Genomic DNA, 26,014 nt, shown 5'->3' with positions numbered 1-26,014 from the left:
CTGTACGTAACGTATTTCAGTGTTTTTTTTAATCTCTTAGTTTTTACGGAGTGCTAAGTGATCCCCGAAATACCTTAACTTACAAGGTCATTGTTGTTTGCATGAGTTTTACCATTCGTAACTGAAAAGCTTCCATTATTTAAATTACATACATTATGTAGGTACGTAGGTAAAGTAATATTTTTGGCATACTTTTAACCAATTGTTTGCAAATGACCTTTGGCTAAAACTGTAGCATTCTTTACGAAAAATTCTTAAATTTTTCGGAACATAAGAAATAAACCTTTTTATATTTGTGTATATTTGCAAATTAAATTGAGGACTCTACAAGTATTAGAAAAATACTTACCTACTAACATCTGAAAATATTATGAAAAGAATGGGGATGATGACAATTTTTAAATTGTATATAAATTAGGAATATGCTAATAGTAAAGCAATTTTGTAAAAGTAACAGGGTATCTGCGATTATTACTTTTGGAGCTACACAGATTTAAAGGGTCATATTTGCGGCGCTGCCGCAGATCCCTGAAAAACGTCCCATACAAAATGGTACAATATAATGACGTCGTAGGTCATAATGATCGTTAGATTTGTACGGGCGTTCGAACAGAATTACTAATATCTTTGTTATTTGTGCGTTTACTGTATGAAACTGTATGAATTTTCATCTAATTACGATAAAAGATTTTAAAAGATTTTGAAATTTTATATTCTCATTTATTTTGCAAATATCCAGACAATCTTTGCTTTTTATGTATAAATTGGTTAACATTGACCTTATTTACCCGAATGTATCATAAAAATCGATATATTCAAACCTAGTCAACATCCCTATTACCTACGTTAATTTTTGAGCTGCACTTACATCTTGTTACAGATTAAGTTCATAATTATAATCTAAATACAAATCATACCTACGTGGAATGGTGGCAAGAATACATGCTGCATTTCCGCTTTGGACAGCCCGGTTGATCCTTTGCGCAAAAAATGAGCCAGCCCTTCTGTCACCAGTTGAGACAAATGGCCCAAGAGTCTCCACGGCCAAAGGAAGAACTATGTAACTATATTTCCTACTCTTACATTTCATACGATAACTATTCAGTTACTTTCTATCATGTGTTACGGTGTCTTAAAAAGTTACTTCGAAAATATCCGTGTCTGGCCGTGATAGCTGCCGAGGGTGCTTCCTGCTCATCAAAAAAAATCTAATCGACAGAGATTTCCGCTTAACAAGTAAATGGTGGACAATGGTTGTCGTAATTACTGGGTGTAGTTGCCCAAGGTGAGCTGTGTGGTGTGGAAATGATGACGGGAAGGGAGCAAGGATGCGTCACAGTTTGCTGCTTTGACACTTACTACTTGCTAGATCAAATCGGTTTAAAGATATTTATTTCTCCAAAAACGAACGTACCTAGTGTGAGTTTTCAATATTTTCATACTGTTACTATCGCGTTGACGTAAACGCGAATTTATATGGAATTCAAACAGTTGTGCAGTAGTGCCATTAGATGGCGCTTTTTAAATTCCTTAGAAATTCGCGTTTACGTCAACATGATCGTCACAGTATCAAACTGGCACTAGGCCCTCTGTTCACTTAACTTAGAGGTAACATATAGTCATTTTTGCAGACAGCATGAATTATTGTAACGAAATTTTTATTACATAGTTTTTTCAATATTTATTTTACAAATTGTACAATGACTGAACTAGATACAGGCGCCTATTGTGGTAGGCGTCCATAGATCCGCATCGTATGTATCGGACGCGTCGCATCAAACGGATTTGTTGATTTACAGTAGATAAAATTCTATCGATGCGATCCGTACGATACGGATCAGTGAACGTACTTTTATAAATTTGCAATCCAGGGTGCTAATAGCGACAATATCTTGACAATATGTAAGCAGTTAGATGGCGTTTGTTCTAAATATATGATTTAATTTGATGAATGATTTACTTTTCTTTTCACACGAAATAACCCGTCGATTTCACCCCCATTTCCGTGAGAATAAGGGGATAAGATAGCCTATGACGCCCACCGAAAACGTGGCTTTCTAGTGGTAAATACATTTTCAAAATTGGTTCACAATACCATACCATAATCTTTACATCTTTCAATATTAGTATAGATAATCTCAACTTCAACGTATCTTTGATGAAAAATAAATATTAATTAGTCTACTTTGTAGTTAATCTAAGGCCTATTAATTAATAACACTATACCATCAACGTTATATCTATTGGGTTGTCCATTTGCCTAAATCGCCAATTAGCTTACAGTGGCGCGAGCGGTGACCTTCAGGTGTTCAGTTCAGGGTTACCGGCCACTTCAGTAGCCACAGTTCAGGGAAATTGGTGTTTGTTGTGGCTCTGACGTCATGGCGACCAGTTTATGAATAAACACCCACGGACCGTGCCCTTAAAATTATATTGGTCGTTAATTTTTACGCTGAATATGATATGAGAATACTGGGCCTGTAATCAAGTTAATTTATTCTTTTACTACAAACGCTAACGTTTCAAAAACTAAAGAATGTGTGGGGATGACATTCGTTATCCATAATGAGAGAATGGGTTAAAACACTCCCATACATTTTTTAGTTTTCGAAGCGTTAACGGTTGTAGAAAGAGAATTGATGTACCTGTAACTTGGCTAGTCGATCACAGCACTGACACCAAAACTTGATCTGGTTTAAGGTAAAACTTCGTAAATGTTTGACTTAAGTTAATGCATGATAAAGCTTGTGTTTAGAAAATCGTGAATGGAGTTGAAATTATTCATATACAATAGGCATATTACAATAATTATACAAATCTTTTCTTTCATCTAGATTTAATTCCACATCAAGGTGGCAATCTGGTTTATTAATTGGAGGACCAGTATTTTAAAAATAAGGTAGACACGCAAGCTTAAATTCTCAAATATTTTGACTATTGAAATCACAGATATAAGAGGTAACTAGATTTATAAAGTGCCAATTCTTTGTATTGAAACCAACGTACCCAGGGGCGTGGCCTAAATGGCTGTTTAATATTAAGTGAAAAATGAAATATGTCACCCTTACTTTAGAGTTGAATATTATTTATTCCTTTTGTCACAGAACAAAACAAGACTGCTAGTACGTGCGCGGACACGCTTGCGATGTTCCGCACACCCGGGTGTACGCGGGCCACGCCCCCTTGCTACTTCTATTGCTAAAAGCGTTAGCTCTTAGCGTTGTCTGTTTTGAGATTAAAATGCTCTGCTATTGCCTATCTTTGTCAGCCTTCATGTGGATTGACAAACGTTTGTAAGGCTTGATAGGCAGACATCGACACCGTCTCGTGTCGTCTGATGCGAAATCGAGAAGCCAATTAATTTCCAATTAGACGAACTTTGTCTACAGCGATGTTTGCGACAAGCCTACCTAAACCCTAGGTATCGAATTCAACATTTATTTAATGTTTAGTTCAGATCAATGAACTTTCACCTTGGTGTTCTTGCATATCTCCCTTGCTTCTTCCATTCTCATCAATCCTTTCATCTTGTCTGGCCTTTATTAAGAATGTCCTGGATTTGGTCTAGGGTGACCTTCCCCTTCCATTATTTCCATTCACCCAACCCTTTTGTTAGTCTCCTTTCAGTGTCAGTCATCATTTGTAAGTGCAATCGATCTTGATTTAGAATCAGAATCATTCTTGATTTTAACTACATCATCGTTTATACAATAAAGTTCTCTTATTACACTTTTTCTTACTCTTTCATTCAGGCTACTCCATTCTTAGTGCTTAATGCTTTCGTCTCTTCTGCATTAAATTTCTTATGTCCTTCTCTTGCCCTACCCAACTTTCACTACCGGGTATGTAAATGTTGGCACTAACACTTACTGGAAACTTCTATATAATATGAAAACGTTGTTGACATGTGCTATTAAAATAATCTTATTTAGCTGAAAGTATTTTTGGGCTAATGCCCGAAAAACGTGTTGAAGTATGGAAATAAGTAATTAGTGAAAATCCTATTGAAACAAAGGGGATTATCAAAGATTTACCAAGGGCTTAAGAAAGTTTTGGGGTTTCAGCTAACAAACAAATATGACGGTTTCTGTGACCTTAGGAATTAGGCGCGAAGGTTATGGATAATATGTATGTACCTACATTCGATTCTTGAAATTAGGTACTAGTCCGTATTCTAGTAGTATTTTTGGAAATATGGAATAGGCTCGTAAATAAGGGTTCTAACCTAGTGACCGCATCGATTTTAACGTCTGTTATTCTTTATCTATACTTATAATAAAACTGTAACAGGTCAAATTCTGTACATTGTAGATATTTTTCGATTTCTTGTCGTCTGTCTGTCTGTCCGTGTTTTTTGTTGACCGGGCATCACGCTGAAACTACTGAATGAATTTAATGAAACTTGGTAAGATTTGAGACCAGAATGCGTAAGGTACTTTTAGTCGCGGAAATTAAATCAGAAGGGTGTGAAACAGGGGTTTAAAGTTTGTATGGAAAGTCCTTCATTTTTAAAAATTTGTTCATAAATCATAAAAAAATACGAAATGTGATGTGATTCAAGAATTATTAAATTTCAACCCCTAAAGTGGTGAAATAGGGATTGAAAGTTTACATTGATTTCCACGTATTTCTTCTGATTAAAGAACCTGGGACTTCCCGTCTATAAGGCGGTAACAGTAGATCTCATTCATCATGCCCGCTATCAGTGTGACATATAGCCTTGACTCAGTTCGCAGTACTCAATGCTACCGCCACCGAATCGACGCGGACACCGAAACCCACCAACAACAATACGCTAAGGTCAACACTGATTGTTGTTGGCTACTTTGCTCTTTACGAAGGAAAATATTGTAACCGATATGAATAGGGCACGTACCTACCTATACTAACGCTATAAAGTTGAAATGTTTGGTTGTACGCGATAATCTAATGAACTATTTGTTCCAAAATGTATAATTCTGCCATTGTTGGGTAACACTTAAATTGAGGAAAGCTATAGGCCGAGGCTTAGCTCAAAAGTATAAACGTCGTGAGGAAACTGCATACCAGAGAACTTTCTTAATTCTCTGCGTGTGTGAAGTCTGCCAATCCGCATTGGGCCAGCGTGGTGGTTGGCCTAACTCCTGTCATTCATTGATAATGATGATAATGATAGGCCATTGATTCCCAAAGTGGTAAAGGGACGCCCAGGAGTCCATGGAAGGCTACGTCAGCGTGACAAAAAATAGCGGTTGAATTCGTAGCGGGGATACACGAAAGTTTATCTTCATAGTAAGTAGTTTCATACGGAATGAGGAGTTTTCTAAATGAAATAAGTAAGAATGAATTGGTTCCTTGTGCTGAGTTAGATGAAATACCTAACTTTTTTATTGGACTTGACTTTTTGACATCCACTCACAGTACGAACAATTAAGTAATGAATCAATTAAATTTTTTTTCGAAATCTTTTACTTTATAGTCATATATCTAAAGTTATTCTATAGTTAGATCTAATTTTCACTTTTTTGTCGAGTTTTGTGATATGGTAAAAATTTTGAAAGTAGTCTATCTATACTTATAATAAATCTGTAGAGAGGTCAATTCTGTACATGAAATATTTTTCCAAAATAACTGTCAGGGGGTGATTAGTGATCGATACTGATGCCAAAAATGCAATCAGTAAAATTTTTGTCTGTCTGTCTGTCTGTATGTTCTTTATAGAAACAAAAACTACTGTACGGATATTAACGAAACTTGGTACAATTATTCTACATACTCCTGGGCAGGTTATAGTATACTTTTCATTACGCTACGATCAATAGGAGCAGAGCAGTGAAGAGAAATGTTGAGAAAACGGGAGAAGTTACTCAATTTTTTAAGCTTCCGTCGCGTGTGCAGCCTTAATGGTTAAAGCTACATAGAAATCATGTATGACGGAAATGTTTTCCTTAAAATTATCTAAAACACAACAGCATATATACGTCTATCTTTTATGGTTGACTCACAATAACACGTGTAACTCCCGATAGCTTAGCAGTTCGGAGCTTTCTAATTAGGTATATTTGTCAACTCTCATATTTATAACACTCATCACTCATCCCTAACTAAAAAAGTTAACATTATTACCTATTCAATAAAAAAAGAATCATAAAAATCGGTAAAGAAACACCAAAGTTATACAAGAAATACGCTAAGCCATCGCGCGTGAATACTAATTCATGCTATATGGATTATTTTTGTGTAACGGTTGCCGCGCTCGACGCGACTCGCGGGGGAAGGAATAAATAAAGAAGTGCAGCCTTAATGAGTAGGGTAGGAGTAGGGTAGGGTAGGGTTGGGATAGGGTAGAGTAGAGGTAGGGGTAGGGTAGGGGTAGGGTAGGGTGGGGTAGGGTAGAGGTAGGGTAGGGTAGGATAGGGGTAGTTGAAAGTTTACGACTTTCACGCGGACGAAGTCGCGGGCGTCCGCTAGTATGAAAATAAAGTTAAGGAACCTCTTAATAAATCAGGCTACTACTACGTTCGTACAACGATTTCTACCAGTTCACTCTACGATGTAAGCCGGATGAAAGAACTTCGTTCTATAAAGAAACGCGTGACAAACAACATACCTGCTTGACTGAGTTATCTCTAGTGCCGATCTTGGCGGTGAGCTCCTTGATGTCATTCTGAAGCTCCAAGAGACGAGCCTCATACTCTCCTTGCGTGGTGTCCAACCGTCGGCGCAACAAATGCTTCTCCTGCTCCAACTCCTGTTGAAAGAAAGAAAGAGTTAATTTTATTTTATAGCGTTATACTCAAGATGCCGAATCTTCAGTACAAAGACTTTTAGACATGAGATTGCGGAAATAGGTACAAACAGTAGGTAAATAAAGAAAGAAAGAAAGAAAGAAAGAAAGAAAATATGTTTAGTCATTTTTAGTGTCACAAACAGTACATCCTATCTTAGATATTTTAAGACTGTCTGTGACACCAAACAGAAAATGTTTACAGCTCAGCATTAGCCGTTCATCGCAAAAAAACAATGCTCGGCGCTGATTTTCAGCTGAGACCCTGGTGTCGTCACAGCCAGTTATAATTACAGACATACAATAAGCGTACATTAAATTCAACTGAAGTTTACATAGCCATGTGAACTAGTGGTGTAACCAAGGTACGATATAATATTTCTGATTTCAATACCGGGTAAGATTAGAAAAACATTTTTGTCTTTTTTTTTATTTTTCTTAATTGGTTTCTTGAAATATTTTAAAGTAAGTAAGTGTTTTATTAAACCTCGATGACAAAAAATGCTGACTTTAATTCAAAAACATTTCGTATGCGGATATAGTGTCGCTGCTATGTCCAACGTTTTCGTGTATTTAGATTCACTTTTAATAGGAGTTCGGTGTATATACCGCAAATACTTCTCTAGCTCTAAAACCTCTTATAGGAATAGGATATAGTTCATTTGTTTTAAAGCAGTCAACCGCAAGAAATACATTTCTAACTCTAACACCTTTTAGCTACTTTTCTAGCTCTTGATAATAAATTGAATTGATAAATAGTAAGAGACGCAGTTAATTTTGTTTTTGTTGCATGGTATTTCATGTTTTTGCGGTGGTCTTGATGTGGATCAAGAACACCGCATAAACATAAAAAGTATACATAAAACGTATTATTCAATCGCAAAAGTTATATGAGTCAGTCAACCGTTAACACAAATAGCACCTTGTCATAGAGTAATATTATACTTTATATCTTATTAAATTACCGACTGAGAATATGTCCGGGTCTTCAAAATTCACTTACAGATCATAACGCCTTGGAAAAATTGATTTAAAATCCAAAGACATGCGAACTGCAATATATAGGTACCAGTGGCGAAGGATGGTATTTAGATGAAGGTAAGCCGTCCCAAAGAAAAGGTGATTCATATAGCGTGATACAAACTTCGGTTTCTCATATACCTAGATACAGTACAACAATGAATATGCATGGATGTTAAAGGTAACCCGTCGGGAATCGGATTAAATGAACCCTTCGCCACTGATAGGTACCCACTAACATCATAAAATGTAAAGTTTGTGAGGTTGTATGGGGTTATCACTCAATATATTGAACTGAATCTGAAAATTCTTTTACCAATAGAAAACTACATTATTTGTGAGTGTCACACACTACGAGTATATATTATACGCAGGTTCACCCGCGTATAAAAAATACAAAAAAAAAGTGTCAAAGATACTACCAAAAATAAATGAACAATCCAATATTTGATATGATTTTGGTTCCACCTAAATCGTTGCTTCGAAACCTAGAATTTATCAAACAAATAGTGCAATTTGAATTAAACTGAAGACAAAGGCCACAATTAAACATACACGTAGCAGAGAATAATTTCAATAGGTAAGTTATTTGAACAAACTGTGTAAACTGAAGCCAGACATCGCAAACTTTGCTGAAAGAACAATTTGTGCGTCACATGGTACGATGACAACAACATAATGAATACAATTGTTGTGTATCATATTACAAATTCGTAATACAATATACGTCTTTAAAGTTCTACCTACAATAATATATAAAAGGTCGTTGTCTACCTATAATAGTAGACAAAACTCAAATGCATCAAAATTTAATATTACACATCCAAAAAAGCATTATAACGACGATTTCTATAAATGAGATAAATTAGGACAATATTTTGTCTTTTTAACCGACTTCCAAAAAGGAGGAGGTTCTACGTTCGGCTGTATGTATGTTTTTTTTTTTTTTTTTTTTTTTTTTATGTATGTCCAGCGATAATTCCGTCAATTATGGACCGATTTTGAAAATTCTTTTTTTGTTTTATAGGGTTTACTTCCAGGGTGGTCCCATTTTTTTCATGTGAGGATCTGATGATGGCATCCTGGAGAAATTGAGGGAAACTTTCGAAAGTTGTAGGGACGGCTAGTACGTTTGTTAGTGTTTCCATAAGGTATTTTAAACCACTACAACTTTATGAAGGTTTGGAGTTGGTCTGATGATGGAGCCGAAACACAGACGATGGAACTCGTCAAGGATTTACAGCAGTCACCTTTTGTTTGGGCTTGATTAATTTGTATTGATGAGTACTTTCCACCTATATGGGTTGTGACTGTATTAAGGGTCTGATGATGAAGACAAGGGACAGTGAAGAGAACTCCTCGACGGTTCACAGTAGCTACCTTGTGTTTGGACTTGATAAATTTGTATTGATGAGAACTTTCCACCTAGATGGATTGTGACTATATCAAGGGTCTGGTGATGAAGACGAGGGACAGTGAAGAGAACTCCTCGACGGTTCACAGTAGCTACCTTGTGTTTGGACTTGATAAATTTGTATTGATGAGAACTTTCCACCTAGATGGATTGCGACTGTATTAAGGGTCTGGTGATGAAGACGAAGCTTCCTCGACGGCTCACAGTAGCTACCTTGTGTTTGGACTTGATAATTTTGTATTGATAAGAACTTTCCACTTAGATAGGTTGTGACTGTACACACGCAGTGGGTATGCTAACACTAAAAATAAAAAAATAAAAATTTTAATAAAAAAAATTCAACCGACTTCCAACTCAAAAAATAACTTTAACTAAAAAGCAAAAAATAACATCCTACCTATGTGCTACCTTCTGATCAGTTTGAAGTCGGTGCCAAGCCAGTGTCGTGTTTTAATTAAAGCTGTTTCTGGAATAACCACAGAAATTTTGTAGTTTAAACGTATTTAATTAAAACATCACTGGCTTGGCACCGCCTTCAAACTGATCAGAAGGTAGCACATAGGTAGGATGTTATTTTTTGCTTTTTAGTTAAAGTTATTTTTTGAGTTGGAAGTCGGTTGAATTTTTTTTATTAAAATTTTTATATAGCTTTAAACTGAGAGGTTTTTGAATTTATTTATATAAAAAAAAGTATTAACTCAAACTTCATAAAATAAATACATCTCGAAGAAGTTACTTGGTTAGGTAGGTTAATACTTATTTAATGATTTGATGTCTGTCTAAAAATTGATAATTGTTTTTAGTTATACATAGTAAAATATAATTTTAGTTATTCATTGAAGCAGCTTGGTAACTTGGTAATGTTTAATTACTTTACTATTTGTATACTTATACTGTTCAAAGCGGCAATTATTTTTACTTATAGTCAAATATAATTTTAGTTATATTTACTAATGTTATTTAAGGAACTAGGAATTATAGCTAATATAAGATAATAAGAAAAAAATATTACTTCTATCAAAAAAAAGCATTTAACCCGACGAAAATAACCAGAGCAATTTCTTTGTTACAAACCTATCACTGTCAAGATCTCCCTGCGAAGAAAGTTTGCGACTTGACATTAAAACCATTGTGACGATGAAAGAAGGACGCGAATCTTGAAGACACTATATTTTAATCAATTGTAAGCTTTATTACAATGTAATAAGAGCTATATAAAATTTACTTAATGTACTTTACCGACCTAGATGCTCATGCAGATGAAGGTATGTGAACACTTGAACCATAAAGCCATCTGATAAGTGGAACATTTTCACAATTCTTGTGATCGAACAATGCTAGAGTCAAGCTTCCGATGCTAAGTGCAATTCTTTTGTTTACTGTTAGATATCACTTAATTCAATTGTAGCTAATTTTATGTACTGATAATAATAGGAAGGTAACGTTGTGATCTCATAACACGAGAATCTAGTGAAAGTTCATAGAAAACTATTATTAAAATACAAACTAAATCAATGTTACAGACACAGGTAAAATATACGCTAAGAAATATTTATAGAACATGAACTATTGTATACGTAGAATATATGAGACACTATCTGATGCCGCGTGATTTCACCCGCGTGGTTCCCTTTCCCTTAGGAATACGGAGATAATATATAGCCTATAGCCTTCCTCGATAAATGGGCTATCTAACACTGAAAGAATTTTTCAAATCGGACCAGTAGTTCCTGAGATTAGCGCGTCCAAACAAACGAACTTTTCAGCTTTATAATATTAGTGTAGATTTTAAAATTCCATAGATTCACCGTCTGGATGCTGAGTCTACCCATAATTTCCATCGTGTGGCAGAGAGAAAAACTCCGATCAAAGCTCGGGTTTGTCACCCAGTGAAGGGTTAAACAGTGTCTTTATAACATGTGAACCTTCTCTGTTCTATTGATCCCAATTAAAACTTGTAAGAAGCAACTTTGGATACCCGTTCTAATGTATAAAACTTGCTGCAAGTCTACCGAAGCCTAGGGATTTAGGCGGGATATACAGAATTTTCATGGTATGCCTCTCCTACCCACATAGCCATTTTTATTTTGTGTAGACTCTAAGGGTGTTTGTTGAAACATCTCTAAAGAACACACAATCCCACTTGAAAGCACAAAATAATCCAAGTTTCAGGTCTATAATCTTTATGCAGGATATACAGATTTTTTTCTGGTATGCCTCTCCTACCCACATAGCCATGTTTATTGTCCTGATATACATATATTCAGTAGTGTGTTAAAACAATCCAAGCGCAAAATAATCCAAGTTTATAAATCACTATTTCATAATATTTGAAGTAGTGTGTGACACTTGAAGTCAGTTTGGTTCAAGAGAAGCAAGTTGTGATAAAAACTACTTCTAATTCAGTTAGTATTTCGTTTGCTGTATATTTTGATGTTAGCGCGATAAGCCATAGTTTGGCGTTTACGTGCAAGGGAGACGTGATTTGTATAATAAATAACTGTCAGAACAAGTATCTAATGTCATTGAGTCATGCACATATCCAGGTCAACGTTGCGAAATATTAAATGGTTACCAATTCACAGGTGCAACATCCTGACAAGCCCTTAAGTGTTGATTAGAATATTTATATAAAATTACGAAAACCAGCTTACAAAGTGCGAGACCTTGGCTTGTTGTTTCAAGCAACGTCTATTTTTGGGCATTTGGGTCCTTTTACATTCATTATCAACCCATATTCAGCTCACTGCTGAGCTCGAGTCTCCTCTCAGAATGAGAGGGGTTAGGTCAAATAGTCCACTACGCTGGCCCTCTGCGGATTGGCGGACTTCACACATGCAGATAATTTAGAAAATTCTCAGGTATGCAGGTATCCTCACGATGTTTTTCCTTCATCGTTTGAGACACGTGATATTTAATTTCTTAAAATGCACACAACTGAAAAGTTGAAGGCGCATGCCCTGGACCGGGTTGGAACCCACAATCTCTGGAATTGGAGGCAGAGGTCATACACACTGGGCTATCACGGCTCTAAGAAAACTTTACAGATAACGTGGAGAAATTTAAAATATTCTGCATAATATATCACGTTATGCAGGAAGTAGTTCTTATACATTTTCAGTTTTGAAACGACGATATTTAAATAACATTGCAATTTACAACTAGTGTAAATGAAAAGCAGCTCAATATACTGCCGGAATCAATCGAGTTAATTATACATCATTATAATTTGATGCAAAACGGAAAAACGGAAACAGCTTGCGAAACAAATCCTACTTAGTAAAATAAAATTGTTTTACTATTTACAACATTATTGTGAACTTGCTAAACAGATGGGTTGTGATAATGGATACAGCCATAATGTTTTTTTCTCTCATTTATTTGTCCTTTTTTAAATCTTTAGCAACGTATGTTACCGATAAATTATTATATACGTTAATAAATTATAATATACGTTAGTTTACAATCTCACCGGCGATACTGTAATCTGTCGATATATTGTGAACTGAACATATTGATTACAGTTTAACGTGTTATTTTTCGGTATATTATAAGCTGTCGAAGTGAAACCGTTAAATTGTCAATCAGGATGAGTTTACCATAGAGTTACAAAAATATGTAATATTTTGTGGGCATAATACAAATGGTAAAAAATTACAATGGACAAATCAAAGAAAAATGAAAAAGAAAGAAAATCGAAGGGGTGGCCAGTGCGTTTCCAATTTTTTTTTAAATACTCTATTTTAAACAGGTATGTTCAGTTCACAATATATCGACAGATTACAATATCGCGAGTGAGATTATAAAGTAACGTATTTTACAATTTAACGGTGACATATATGTATAATACAAAACACTATAAAAATTTTAAAAAGAAAATTCAACGCTCCCGCTGTACAATTGTGTGTCCTCCTATTGTCCTCCTGTCCTCAGAGAGATCTCCTCACAAAACGCACTGTCTCAAGAATCACTGCCTTCTGTATTCGACCCTTGATCCAGCAGTTAAGCGGTTTTAGCAGCATCGATCTCCTATTAAAAAGTGGATGCACAATCAGTGACCAAAAAACGGCCTAACTCAATGAATGCCAAACACAACTTCTTGGCACTCAATTCAAAGTCGCATTTGCAAATTCATCCTTATACTCAATACTTATGGTTGAATTTGCTCTGAATTTAGGATTTTATAGAATACTAGCGGACGCCCGCGACTTCGTCTGCGTAAAAATTTATGTAAACTTATCTACCTCCTTACCCTGCTCGTAAACCTACCCAACCCTACCCTACCTTACCCTACCCCTACCTTACTCCTACCCTACCGCTAACGCTAACCCTACCCTCCCCCCACCTTACCCCTACCCTAACCCTACCCGTAATCTATCCATACCCTATCCTACCCTACCCCTAATCTAACCCTACCCCACCCCTAACCTACCCCTACCTTACTCCTACCCTATCGCTAATCCTAACCCTTCCCTATCCCTACCTTACCCCTACCCTAACCCTACCCTACCCGTACCCTACCTTACCCTACCATACCCCTATCCTACTCCTCCCCTACCCTATACGTTCCATATCCTTCCCCTACCTCTACCTTGCCCCTACCCTACACTGCCCGTACCTTATCGGTACCCTATCCTACCCTACCCTACACTTTCCCTAAATTACCCCTACCCTACCTCTATCCTACCCCTTCCCTACCCCTATCCTATCCCTACCCTCAGCAAAATTGGTCCAGCCTTTTGTGCGTGTTGCAATGACCAAAAGACTATAATTCCCCAAGCGACTTCTTTGCTAATACTATAAAGAGGTAAAGTTTGTGAGGTTGTCGGGGGTAATCTCTGGATCTACTGGACCGATTTGGAAAATTCTTTTACCAATAGAAAGCTACATTATTTGCGAGTGTCATAGGCTATGTTTGGTCCTCATATTCACACTGGAACGGGAACCACGTAATTGAAACCGCGGGGCGTCATATAGCGGCATTTCTGCGACTTTCAGAAATTTTGTATTATCTCCGAAACTATATAACTAATTAACATACTGTAAAGGACAAATCTTATCTCTATAATATCCTTGTGATTATTAAATAATTTATTTTGATAAGGATTTAAGTTTAGTTGTGTAAATAATGATGTAAACCTTAGTTTAAAATTTAAATAATTTATTAAAGTACTAAAGGTGCTATATCTGCTAAAATATAAAAGATAGATATATGGTGTCGCGGACTTTTTTGTAGAACTTTTAAAGGTTCAAAAAGCCTCCATACATTTATTTCAGTTATACGCAATGGTTGAGGCAGCGCATGCGAATAAGTAAGTTTTTCGGTCTGACCTGTAAGAGAAAACCCGCGATAACTCAGTAGTTATAAATGATAGAGATATAAAATATAGCCTATAGCACTCCCCGATAACGTAGCATTCTACTGGTGAAAGAATTTTTAAAATCGGACCAGTAGTTCCGAAGATTACCCCATTTCAAATAATTGTTACAAACTTACAAACTTACAAACTTACAAACTTTACCTCTTTATAATATTAGTATAGATTGGACTATATTTAAGGGACTGTAGGTATAATTTTCTTTATTAATAAATCTAAAACTGTAAATTGGAATTTTCTACATGACTGCTCGTCCTTTTATTATAAGATGTCAATGTTTAGCAATTATTATATTAAAGCTTGTCAAGCTATTAAACAAATAATAGAATAATAGACTTTATATAAATACCTATGTGTTGGAAAATACATTCCTGGAAAATACATTTTTATGGGTTGGGAAATATATACCAATAGGTTGCGATATAATATATACCTATAGGTTGGGAAATATATAACTTAAGTAAACACACTCATAGTACCAAATATAGCTGGCTTAATGGTTTTCGTTACATTATTATGTAGTTCTGCGAGTTTTGCAAATATGTTTAATATCCTTTAACATTTATTTGCAATGAAAGGAATAATCATTAAATATCTCAAGGTTAGGTATGCATATAATATAGTACAGGAGGCGACCGTAGAAATCTGTATTTCTTTTGGATGTAGAATAAATGTTTTATTAGAAAGTAACTGGTCCTAACCTCTTAACCTAAGTAATACTCTGATAAAAGCTCTAAAATCAGTTATTGGTCCTGTTTCTTAGAAATATAAAAATATCTGTATATCTGTATTTGCAAAATTTCATTCTGATCACAACTCACACTTGCTTTTATAATATTAGGATTATGAACGAGTATGAGGAACTATTTTCAGAATAAAATAAAATAAATCCATCAATGTTACATTATAATATGTGTACAATTCAACAAATCACCCGTTATAATAGTTGCTGCAAGCGGCTACTTTGAAAGGTTGTCTCTTGACCTATAAAATACAATCACATCGATATGTGACTGAAATTGTCCGTTCTCTCGTCATTATTGACCAAACATTAGCCTTTACTTACATTGCGTACACTTGGGACGAGAGTCGTGACCTAGTTGCATCAACAATATATTTAACTGGAACATTCTTTTGCATTTAAAAGTATTATAATTAATTTGGAGCTTACACCATACATTAATAGAGAGTCAGTGTATGAACCTGTTGCTTTTAAAAAAAAATGTGTCAATATTTATAATTTTAAGCAATTTTACAATTTATATTACACTAGCTGACGCACCGCGGTTTCGCCCGCCTTCATATAAAAAAGAGGCTGTCTAGTGGTAACCCCTCTTTTTCTGAGAGGAGCCTCGTGATCAACAGTGAGCCGAATATGGGTTAATGATGATATTATTATCCACACAGATTAGTATAATATCTACGGTAGACATCCTATCTTGTGTGAAGAAGGCAAAACTGATTTTCCATGAATCTTTATACTAATACGTGCTTTTATTTACGGTGATATGCATGCATATATCATTGATAAATTCTACCCCACGGCTTGGATAGCTATGAAGTGACGTGACGAATTCTTAATACGCAGATTAGAATGCGTATGCATGCGTTGGTGCGTTTGTCGGTTGCGCTTGCACCGCCGCCACATATATGGATTAGGATTGCTCAAATTCCTGTGGGTATTTAACTAACGTCCATGTTTTATTTTTATCAAACAGTCAGGACCTTACCTCTGGCTCAATCGCTCGACGCGCGGAGCCATATAACCAAAAGAAGAAGAAGAAGGGCCTTACCGGATGATTCTATTTACGAATAAAACTTCCTTCGTTATAAAGTAGGCTAGTACTTGGCTAGTACTCGTAACAGACAATAATTAAAAAAACAAAATTATTTTTGCCCCTAGAGGCTAATATGCTTGTTTAGCCCCGCCGTGGAGTGGTTAATATGACAATGGTTTTGAGCAAGAATAGTGAAAATAATTTTACCATCCATCATTTTACGCTAATATTATTAAAGAGGAAAGATTTGTAAATTTGTTTTTTTTAATAGAGGTCTAGGTCAGGGTCTGAAACTTGTGGGTCGATTTTAAATATTCTTTCTTCTTGAGGGTAGGGTAGGGTAGGGATAGGGAAGTGCACACAAGTCAAAGCGAAGCTTGACCGGGTCCGCTAGTAATATTATAAAGAGTTAACGTTTATGGTGTTGTAGAGGTAATCACTGGATCTACAAAACCAATTTTGATCTTTTTCCAATATCAAGCAACGTTATTTGTGAGTGTCATATGCTATATTTTATACCCGTATTCTCACTGGAACGGGTTGCTAGTAATAAATAAGCCCATTGTTCACTAAATCAGTAGTAATAGAGATTTTTAATAAGGGTTCATTTACACGAGCAGCAACTACTACCGAAGACAGCAGTCGCCGACATCTCGACGGCAGTCAACTGCAGTCGACTGCAGTCGTCGGTCCCTAGGCGGCAGTCGACCGCGGTCACCGACTGCCGCCGACTGCAGTCGACTGCAGTCGGCGGTGGCAGTTGCCAGCTGCCGTTGGCAACGTGCTGCTCGTGTAAATGAACCCTTAAGCTTTACCGGAGTGATACTACAGCCAATTTTTACTGAAGCATTATGAGTTCCCGTCTATGTTTGTCGTTCGTCATGGTGTAGTTATCAGTAAAAGAGGTTACAGTGCTTCTTAAGGCGTATCTTTAGCCTTGCAAAAGTAGCTTAGTTATAGGTGATGGTATTCATTTGACGTTTAGACATGATCTTAACGTCTAATTAACTTAGTTCACTATATTACGTATTACGTACAGTTCCCGTTATCGATAGTTCCCGTTCCTGTGGAAATACCTACAAAATATAAGTATACAAATAACGTAACTTTCTATAGATAAAACAATTTTCAAAATCGGTTCAGCTGATTCAGAGATTACCCCCTACAACCTAACAAACTTTACAACTTTATAATTTGAATGATATTAATATAGATTTTCCATTAAAAATTACCTGTAGTTTCCAAATCAAATGAATATGTCATTTTCTTCTTAGAATAGCACAAAGAATAAAACTATAGAAGTGTACAAAGAATACAAACATTCAATTCAGCTCTACGAGTCCACCTCAGCAGTAATGCGTATCGTGTATCGCATATAAATTCGGTACCTAACAAACCTAACAAACTTTACATGTATAATATTTATGATATTAGTACAGATTTGCCCTTAAAAATGAGCTGTGCTTTCCTAATCAAATGGCATAATATAATCTTAGAATACCACATAGAATAAAATATAAATAACTATAGAAGTGTACAAAGAATACAAACATTCAATTCAGCTCTACGAGTCCACCTCTGCAGTAATGCGTATCGTGTATCGCATATAAATTCGGTTCGTATCAACAATGTTTCGCTTTCACTCGTTTCGCTACGCAAGCGCGTTATCTAGGCGTCCGTAGAGTAAATATAGCAGAAAAACTAATTAGCAATGTTGTATGTATTATAGGTAAACTTTGTGGCATTGTATAGGGTAATCCGGAATCTCTGGATACTAATCGATTTAGAAAATTCGCTGCCTGGAGTACCTAGATAATCTATACTTATAATAAAGAGAGGTCAATTCTGTACATGGAATATATTTCCAAAATAACGATTAGTGATCGATACTGATGCCAAAAATGCAATCAGTAAAATTTTTGTATGTCTGTCTGTCTGTATGTTCGTTATAGAAACAAAAACTACTAGACGGATTTTAACAAAACTTAGTACAATCATTCTTCATACTCCTGGGCAGTTTATAGTATACTTGTCATCACGCTACAATAAATAGAAGCAGAGCAGTGAAGGGAAATGTTGGGAAAACGGGAGCAGTTACTCCATTTTTACAGCGATACTGTAATATTACTGTAAGGGCTGTATTAAAGAGGTCTAAGGGCGGACGAAGTCATGGGCGTCCACTAGTTATGTATAAAGCAAGGGGACGCCCGAAACTCCGTTCGCGTAATTTTCTGTTTTTCAGGAATCCCGCAGGTACTATGGATTTTTATGGGATAAAAAGTTAGCCTACGTTCTACGTCTTATCGGTTCCATTTATCACTGTACTGTATGTACTTTATTTAAACAGTTCAGCAGTTTAGCCGTAGCGTGAAAAGGACTGACGGACCGTCAGCATGGATAGACCTACCAATCAGTCATTATCTATCCAACCTGTCCATGCTGTATTCTTGAAGAATACGGGTTCCTTTTGCACAGTAGATAATTCATCTACTGTGCAAAAGGACTACTAAAGCACTAAAAGCACTAAGAAATTATTATTACTGAAATATTGAAGAATGAAAACCACATTTTTCAAAATTTACTAAGTAATGTCAATATGAATAATGTAACCTATTGTTAAATAAAAAAAAATAAAACATTTTTAACAAAAAAATGTTTTATTTTCTTTTATATTTTAAAAAAGTTAATGCATAGCTGTGTTGGCACCGTCTTCAAGGTGATCAGAAGGTAGCACATACGATGCTATTTTTCGTATTTTAGTGATTGTGAACTCGGTTCAATTTTTTTGTTAAAAATGTTTTATTTTTTTGTTAAAAATGTTTTATTTTTTTGTTTTTAGTGTGTCCCAGCATTTAATTTTCATAGAATTCGAATTTTCCACGGGCCATTTCGTTATTTTCTTTTTAACACAAAATTAATGAACCGATTTTAATGAAAATGAAGTGGGACCAATCTGGAAGTATTATCTAAAAAAAAATCTTTTTTTGTTTGTAAGAATAAACTTTTAGAAACAAAAAAGAATTTTATAAAAAATGGTTAAGAAATGACGAAGTTATGAGGTAATAAACATAAAAAAAGACATACGCGTCGAATTGAGAACCTACTCCTTTTTTTTTGAAGTCGGTTAATAAATACATTTTCGCATTATGTTTACTTTTTAAGTCAGTCTTGTAGAATAAGAAAATAATATTCAGTAGTCCAGCTACGAAGTACGAAGTAGGTAGCCGGCTATTAAATGCGGACGGTTGTATGTTAATGTAACCTTTTCGACAATATTAATCATGATGCACGCTATGACATCATTTTGTGTGGCCTTTGGTATTAATAGAAAATAAGATAATATCTGCTAATACTCAATTAACGATCACGGCTTTTTCGTTTACTGCATCGATTACTAATCATTTGACATAATTAACAGAGGCGGAGCGTGCCTTGGAGTATCAAAATTAGTTGGAAGGAATTAAGAGGAAAGATTTCTTACAAAAAAAAACAAACATGCTCGCTTAAATTCAATATGACAACGTTATGTAGGATATTCCCAAGTTTTATGCGCACGTTTAATTAAGAAAAAAATGCAGTTTTTTATGTTTTTTTTTTCGGATCACCAGAATAAGTGAGATTATGGATTAGAGACTTGTGACACGCAAGGGGCCTTTGTAGTCCGGGGGGCGCGTATCATTAGTATGGCTGATACGGCGGTAGTTACGCCACTGATGTGTACCACAATGATTAGGTAATTTTGTTGTATTTGTATTAGCTAACCCGAAAAACAATGAATTGAGAGCTTGTAATAACCACATATACTTCATATAATTATATCAAGGCTGAAAATTCGTCAGCCCCCATTCTCCTACCATAGATCCCATAGAAAATATAAAAAAAATACGATATCATGAGGAATGTTCAGTCGTCAGATCTTTAATCGATCCTTCGATAGAGACTCGCAGAGTTCTCATAATAACATCTTTAACGGTGAACCAGATTTTGAAAATTCTTTTACCAATAGAAAGCCACGTTACTTGTAAGTGGCATAGGCTATTATATATTATACTAGCCACGCCCGCGACTTTGTCTGCGTAGAATTTAGTTTCTCACAAATCCCTCGAGAACCATATTTTTCCGGGATGAAAAGTACCCTATGTGTTAATCCAGAGTAAATTCTATTTCCATTTCAAATTTCAGGTAAATCGGTTCAGTAGTTGCGGCGTAAAAGAGTAACAAACATCCATTCGACGGCCTCCGTGGCGCAGTGGTATGCGCGGTGGATTTACAAAACGGAGGTCCTGGGTTCGATCCCCGGCTGGGCAGATGAGATTTTCTTAATTTGTACAGGTGTGGCTGGTGGGAGGCTTCGGCCGTGGCTAGTTACCACCCTACCGGCAAAGACGTACCGCCAAGCGATTTAGCGTTCCGGTACGATGCCGTGTAGAAACCGAAAGGGGTGTGGATTTTCATCCTCCTCCTAACAAGTTAGCCCGCTTCCATCTTAGACTGCATCATCACTTACCATCAGGTGAGATTGTAGTCAAGGGCTAACTTGCAAAGAATAAAAAAAAAAATACAAACTTTCGCGTTTATAATATTAGTAGGATGAGTAGGGAACTACGTAAGTGAAACCGCGGGGCGTCTGTTATCTTTTATCTTTTAAGTAAATTTTGCGTATTCCAAATCTCAGAGATATCGCTGCTATTGTATGAAAACACTTTCATTTAGCTGAGAATTCGCGACCTAAATCCGTCGCATAAAACGCAGCTGTAGCTAAAAATTAAGGTTAAATCTGATTACCATCTCGTAATGCAATTATAAGTGCCCGAGCTACGAGGTAAGACATAGCCGCTTACGTCTTTCTAATTTTTTATTATATTTTTTTATAATAATGTAAATTGTACGATTTTTAATGTGAAACTTACATATGAATGCAAAAAATATGTGTCAAAAAATGAAGAATGTAGAATAGAAAACACTAGAGCTGACGCTTAATTCCTAAAAACAGATTAAAAATTAATTAAATTAAGTGTAAGTAGGTACATAATATCACCAGTAGTGCTCTATTGTAATTATATTTAACACTAGCCGACGCCGCGCGGTTTCACCCGTGTGGTCCCTGTTTCCATAGGAATACAGGGATAATATGTAGCCTATAGCCTTCCTCGATAAATGGGCTATCTATCGCTGAAAGAATTTTTCAAATCGGACCTGTAGTTCCAGAGATTAGCGCGTTCAATCCAACAAACAAACAAACAAACAAACAAACTCTTCAGCTTTATAATATTAGTATAGATTATTTAATAAGATAATAGTGTGAATCTCGATTTCGTTTCTATCTCGCTCTATCGAGTCTAGTTTTAAAAAAATCGTTACTGAATGTAGCTTCAGTGCAGCCTAAGCGTGAATCGGAATCGTAGAAGATTATTGGATTGGTATTATACTTTCGGATTCCAAATCAAATCTATCACTCGGAATAACTCTACGAAATACTTTCTTGTGAAAATAAATCACTTATAAAATCCGGATTTAAATGAACTACTTTACTATTCTATGTTTGTCCCAATACCATAAATTAGATAATAATTATTGCCACATCGTAACCAATACTAAAATATGCAAACAGTATAAAATTGATGGCTTATAATAAAGACCTAGAAATCCTAGAATGCACAATAATTACCTACCACTTTATGCAAAAACTTGGTGGGTCTTTCAACACAGATTCGCCAAGAAATTCGAGTCAAAACTAATGTGTTTTTCAAGTATTATAACCTTAAATTAACTTGAAAAACACATTAGTTTTGACGCAATTTTTTGAAATTTATAAAATTGTTCTCTCGTAAAATAGTAATTTTCGAGACACAACAATACAATTTTCGAGAGAAAAATCTTTACTGACCAAAAATAGATACAAAAAAACCATATTAACAACCATATACATTGCCTGTTGTATGTTGTATGTTGTATGTTACATTGCCTGTTGTATGTTGTATGTTGCCAGGACTAGACCTGGCAACATACAACGCACGCACTTTGAGGTCCGACGAAAAGGTCATCGAGCTGGAAGAAGTTATGAGCAAGTTGCACTGGGATATCATAGGATTGTCTGAAGTCCGAAGAGAGGGGGAGGGCTCGATAATCCTTGAATCCGGCAACATGCTCTACTACCGGGAGGGCGACCAACAGTCCCAGGGTGGTGTCGGATTTATCGTTCACAAGTCCCTCGTGAACAATGTTGTAAAAGTCGAGAGTGTGTCGAGCAGGGTAGCGTTCCTGGTCCTCCGAATTACCAAACGGTATTCGTTGAAGGTTATACAGGTTTACGCACCGACCTCGACACATCCCGACGAGGAGGTAGAGGTATTGTATGAGGATATTTCTAAAGCCATACATGCCTCAAACTCTTATTACAATGTTGTGATGGGGGATTTTAACGCAAAGCTGGGCGAACGTAGCGGTTCAGAGTTGAAAGTGGGACGATTTGGATATGGGCAACGGAACGATAGGGGCCAAATGTTGGCTGACTTCATGGAGAAGGAGGGCCTCTTTATGATGAACTCCTTCTTCAAGAAGCCACCACACAGGAAATGGACCTGGATGAGCCCCGATGGTTCCACGAAAAACGAGATCGACTTCATCTTGTCTACCAGACGGCAAATATTCAACGATGTTTCTGTGATCCATAGGGTGAAAACCGGTAGCGATCACCGAATGGTTAGAGGCACGTTGAATATCAACATTCAGCTGGAACGGTATCGACTGGTGAAGTCTACGCTCCGACCTACTCGTGCCCATATTCAAAACCCCGAGTCCTTTCAACTAGAACTGCAGAACCGCTTTGATTGCCTAGCAAATTGCGAAACTGTGGACGATCTGAACAACAGGTTCGTGGAAACTGTCCATTCCGTTGGGTCTAAGTTCTATAAGACCCACCGTGCGAAAAGAACCAAAAAGTTCTCGGACCAAACACTTAAACCCATGGAAGAGAGGCAAGAAATGAGATTACAGTCTTCAGCAGATGCGTCAAAATACCGACAAATCAGTAGACAGATCTCTAAGTCGCAAACCAGCACCTTGCGAAATTTCAATACCGAGCGTATTAAAAATGCGATTGAAAATAATCGAGGCTCGAAAGTTTTCGCCAGAGATCTGTCTATTGGACAGAGGCAGCTGACGCGTTTGAAGACCGAACACGGTAATCTAATTTCTTCCAAGCCCGAGTTATTAAGTGAGGTCGAGAAGTTCTATGGACAGCTATACACGACTACTCAGCAGCCTGTTGCCAATTTGGCTAAAGACCCCAGAGCCAAGTTGACCCGACACTATACCGAAGATATCCCGGACGTCAGCCTATACGAGATTAGTGTGGCTCTCAAACACCTGAAGAACAATAAGGCGCCAGGTGAGGACGGAATCACAGCAGAACTCCTGAAAGCGGGTGGAAAACCGATACTTAAAGTCCTTCAGCGATTGTTCAATTCCGTCATTCACGAGGGCACGACGCCTGAGGCGTGGCATGGGAGCGTGGTGGTTCTGTTCTTCAAAAAAGGTGACAACACCTTGCTGAAGAATTACAGACCCATCTCGCTGCTAAGCCATGTTTACAAATTGTTCTCGAGAGTCATCACGAATCGTCTCGCTAATAGGTTTGACGACTTCCAGCCTCCCGAACAAGCCGGTTTCCGAAAAGGCTTTAGTACCATAGACCACATCCATACGCTGCGGCAGGTTATACAGAAGACTCACGAGTATAACCAGCCACTTTGCTTAGCGTTTGTGGACTATGAGAAAGCCTTCGATTCGGTGGAAACTTGGGCTGTGCTAAGGTCATTGCAGAGATGCCGAATTGATTACAGGTATATCCAAGCGTTGAAGTGCTTGTACGAAAACGCCACTATGTCAGTCCGTATTCAGGATCAGACTACGAGGCCAATCCAGTTGCAGCGAGGAGTGCGTCAGGGAGATGTGATTTCTCCGAAGCTATTTACCGCCGCACTGGAAGACGTCTTTAAGCTTCTGGACTGGAGCGGACTTGGCATCAACATCAATGGCGAGTACATCACTCAACTGCTCAATGACCTCAGCAGCGTTTCTCAACAGGTGGGCCTGAAAATGAACATGGGCAAAACAAAAATAATGTGTAATGCTCATGTATCGCTCCACCCAGTTATAGTTGAGAACGCTGCACTCGAAATTGTAGACGAATACATATACCTAGGACATATGATCCAGTTAGGTAGGTCCAATTTCGAGAAAGAGGTGAACCGTCGAATCCAACTCGGCTGGGCTGCATTCGGGAAGCTTCGCGACATCTTTTCGTCCGAAATTCCTCAGTGCCTGAAGACAAAAGTCTTCGAACAGTGCGTGTTGCCAGTGATGACCTATGGTTCCGAGACTTGGTCGCTAACTATGGGCCTCATAAGAAGGCTTAGAGTCACACAGCGGGCGATGGAACGAGCTATGTTAGGAGTATCTCTGCGTGATCGAATCAGAAATGAGGAGATCCGCAGAAGAACCAAAGTCACCGACATAGCTCAACGAGTTGCGAAGCTGAAGTGGCAATGGGCGGGGCACATAGTTCGAAGAGCCGATGGACGTTGGGGTCCCAAAGTGCTGGAATGGCGACCCCGCACTAGTAAGCGCAGTGTTGGCCGACCCCCCACCAGGTGGACTGACGACATCAAGCGAGTCGCAGGGATTCGCTGGATGCAGGCGGCTCAGTATCGTGATGTTTGGAAGTCCCTACAAAAGGCCTATGTCCTGCAGTGGACGTCCATCGGCTGATATGATGATGATGACATTGCCTGTGGTCTCCACACTAGATTGATCTGTATCGTGGAGACCAGGTAGGATTTTCTAATGCTTTCCGTTGGACTAGGACTAATTACAAGAATTACAATAAATAGCTACATTAATGGCTACATTACAAAAATAAATACATTACAAAAAAGAAAGGTAAAGTAGAACAGTAAGCAGAAACGTTAGATAGGTGTACACAATTATTTAGCTTATTTCATATAAAGTTGTTGAAAAGTGACGTTTTGACTACATGAACATACCTACACTAATAACTAAACCCATAAAACTGTCTGTACATCTGACAGATAACAATTTACGCAGTTCCCTGTGCCTTATACCACAAGACAAAGGTCGCACGAACTCTTGGGCAATGGTTTCCGTAAAAAGCTGTCCATTGTGTTTCTAACAAGATCATTCACTTGCGACTGTTGTGAGAATCGAGATTGGATTATAGCATCTAATTATTTTGGTTAGTTTTCTCTTTGATTCATTACCAAAAGTATATAGTACGTTGAAAATAGAAAACTTTCCATAGTAATTATTATTAGATAATCTTGGTAATTTCAATCATGGCGATGGAGCGAGCTATGCTTGGAGTTTTTCTGCGTGATCGAATCAGGAATGAGGTGATCCGTAGACGAACCAAAGTCACTGACATAGCTCAGCGAGTCGCGAAGCTGAAGTGCCAATGGACAGGCCACATAGTGGATGAACGTTGGGGTCCTGGAATGGTAACCCTGCACCGGACAGCGCAGTGTTTGTCGACCCCCCAATAGGTGGACCGAGGATATCTAGCGTGTTGCAGGGAGCCGCTGGATGGCGGCTCGAGACCGTTGTGTTTGGAGGCCCATGCAAGAGGCCTATGTCCAGC

At 37.2% G+C, this 26,014-nt stretch overlaps 1 protein-coding gene across 1 annotated transcript in view; it reads right to left on the bottom strand.

The window, feature by feature from the left end:
- LOC112048396 (bicaudal D-related protein homolog) overlaps nucleotides 1-26,014 on the bottom strand; it is a 123,613-nt gene that overhangs the window by 33,024 nt on the left and 64,575 nt on the right. Inside the window, exon 2 of the mRNA XM_024085911.2 lies at nucleotides 6,590-6,730. Within this exon, the coding sequence (XP_023941679.2) occupies nucleotides 6,590-6,730 (141 nt within the window). The remainder of the gene's footprint in view (nucleotides 1-6,589; nucleotides 6,731-26,014) is intronic.

The sequence above is a fragment of the Bicyclus anynana genome, chromosome 8 (genome assembly GCF_947172395.1).
Source record: "Bicyclus anynana chromosome 8, ilBicAnyn1.1, whole genome shotgun sequence".
Lineage (NCBI taxonomy): Eukaryota > Metazoa > Arthropoda > Insecta > Lepidoptera > Nymphalidae > Bicyclus > Bicyclus anynana.
Note: the sequence above shows the minus strand (reverse complement) of the source record. Positions and strands in the feature narration are given on the sequence as shown.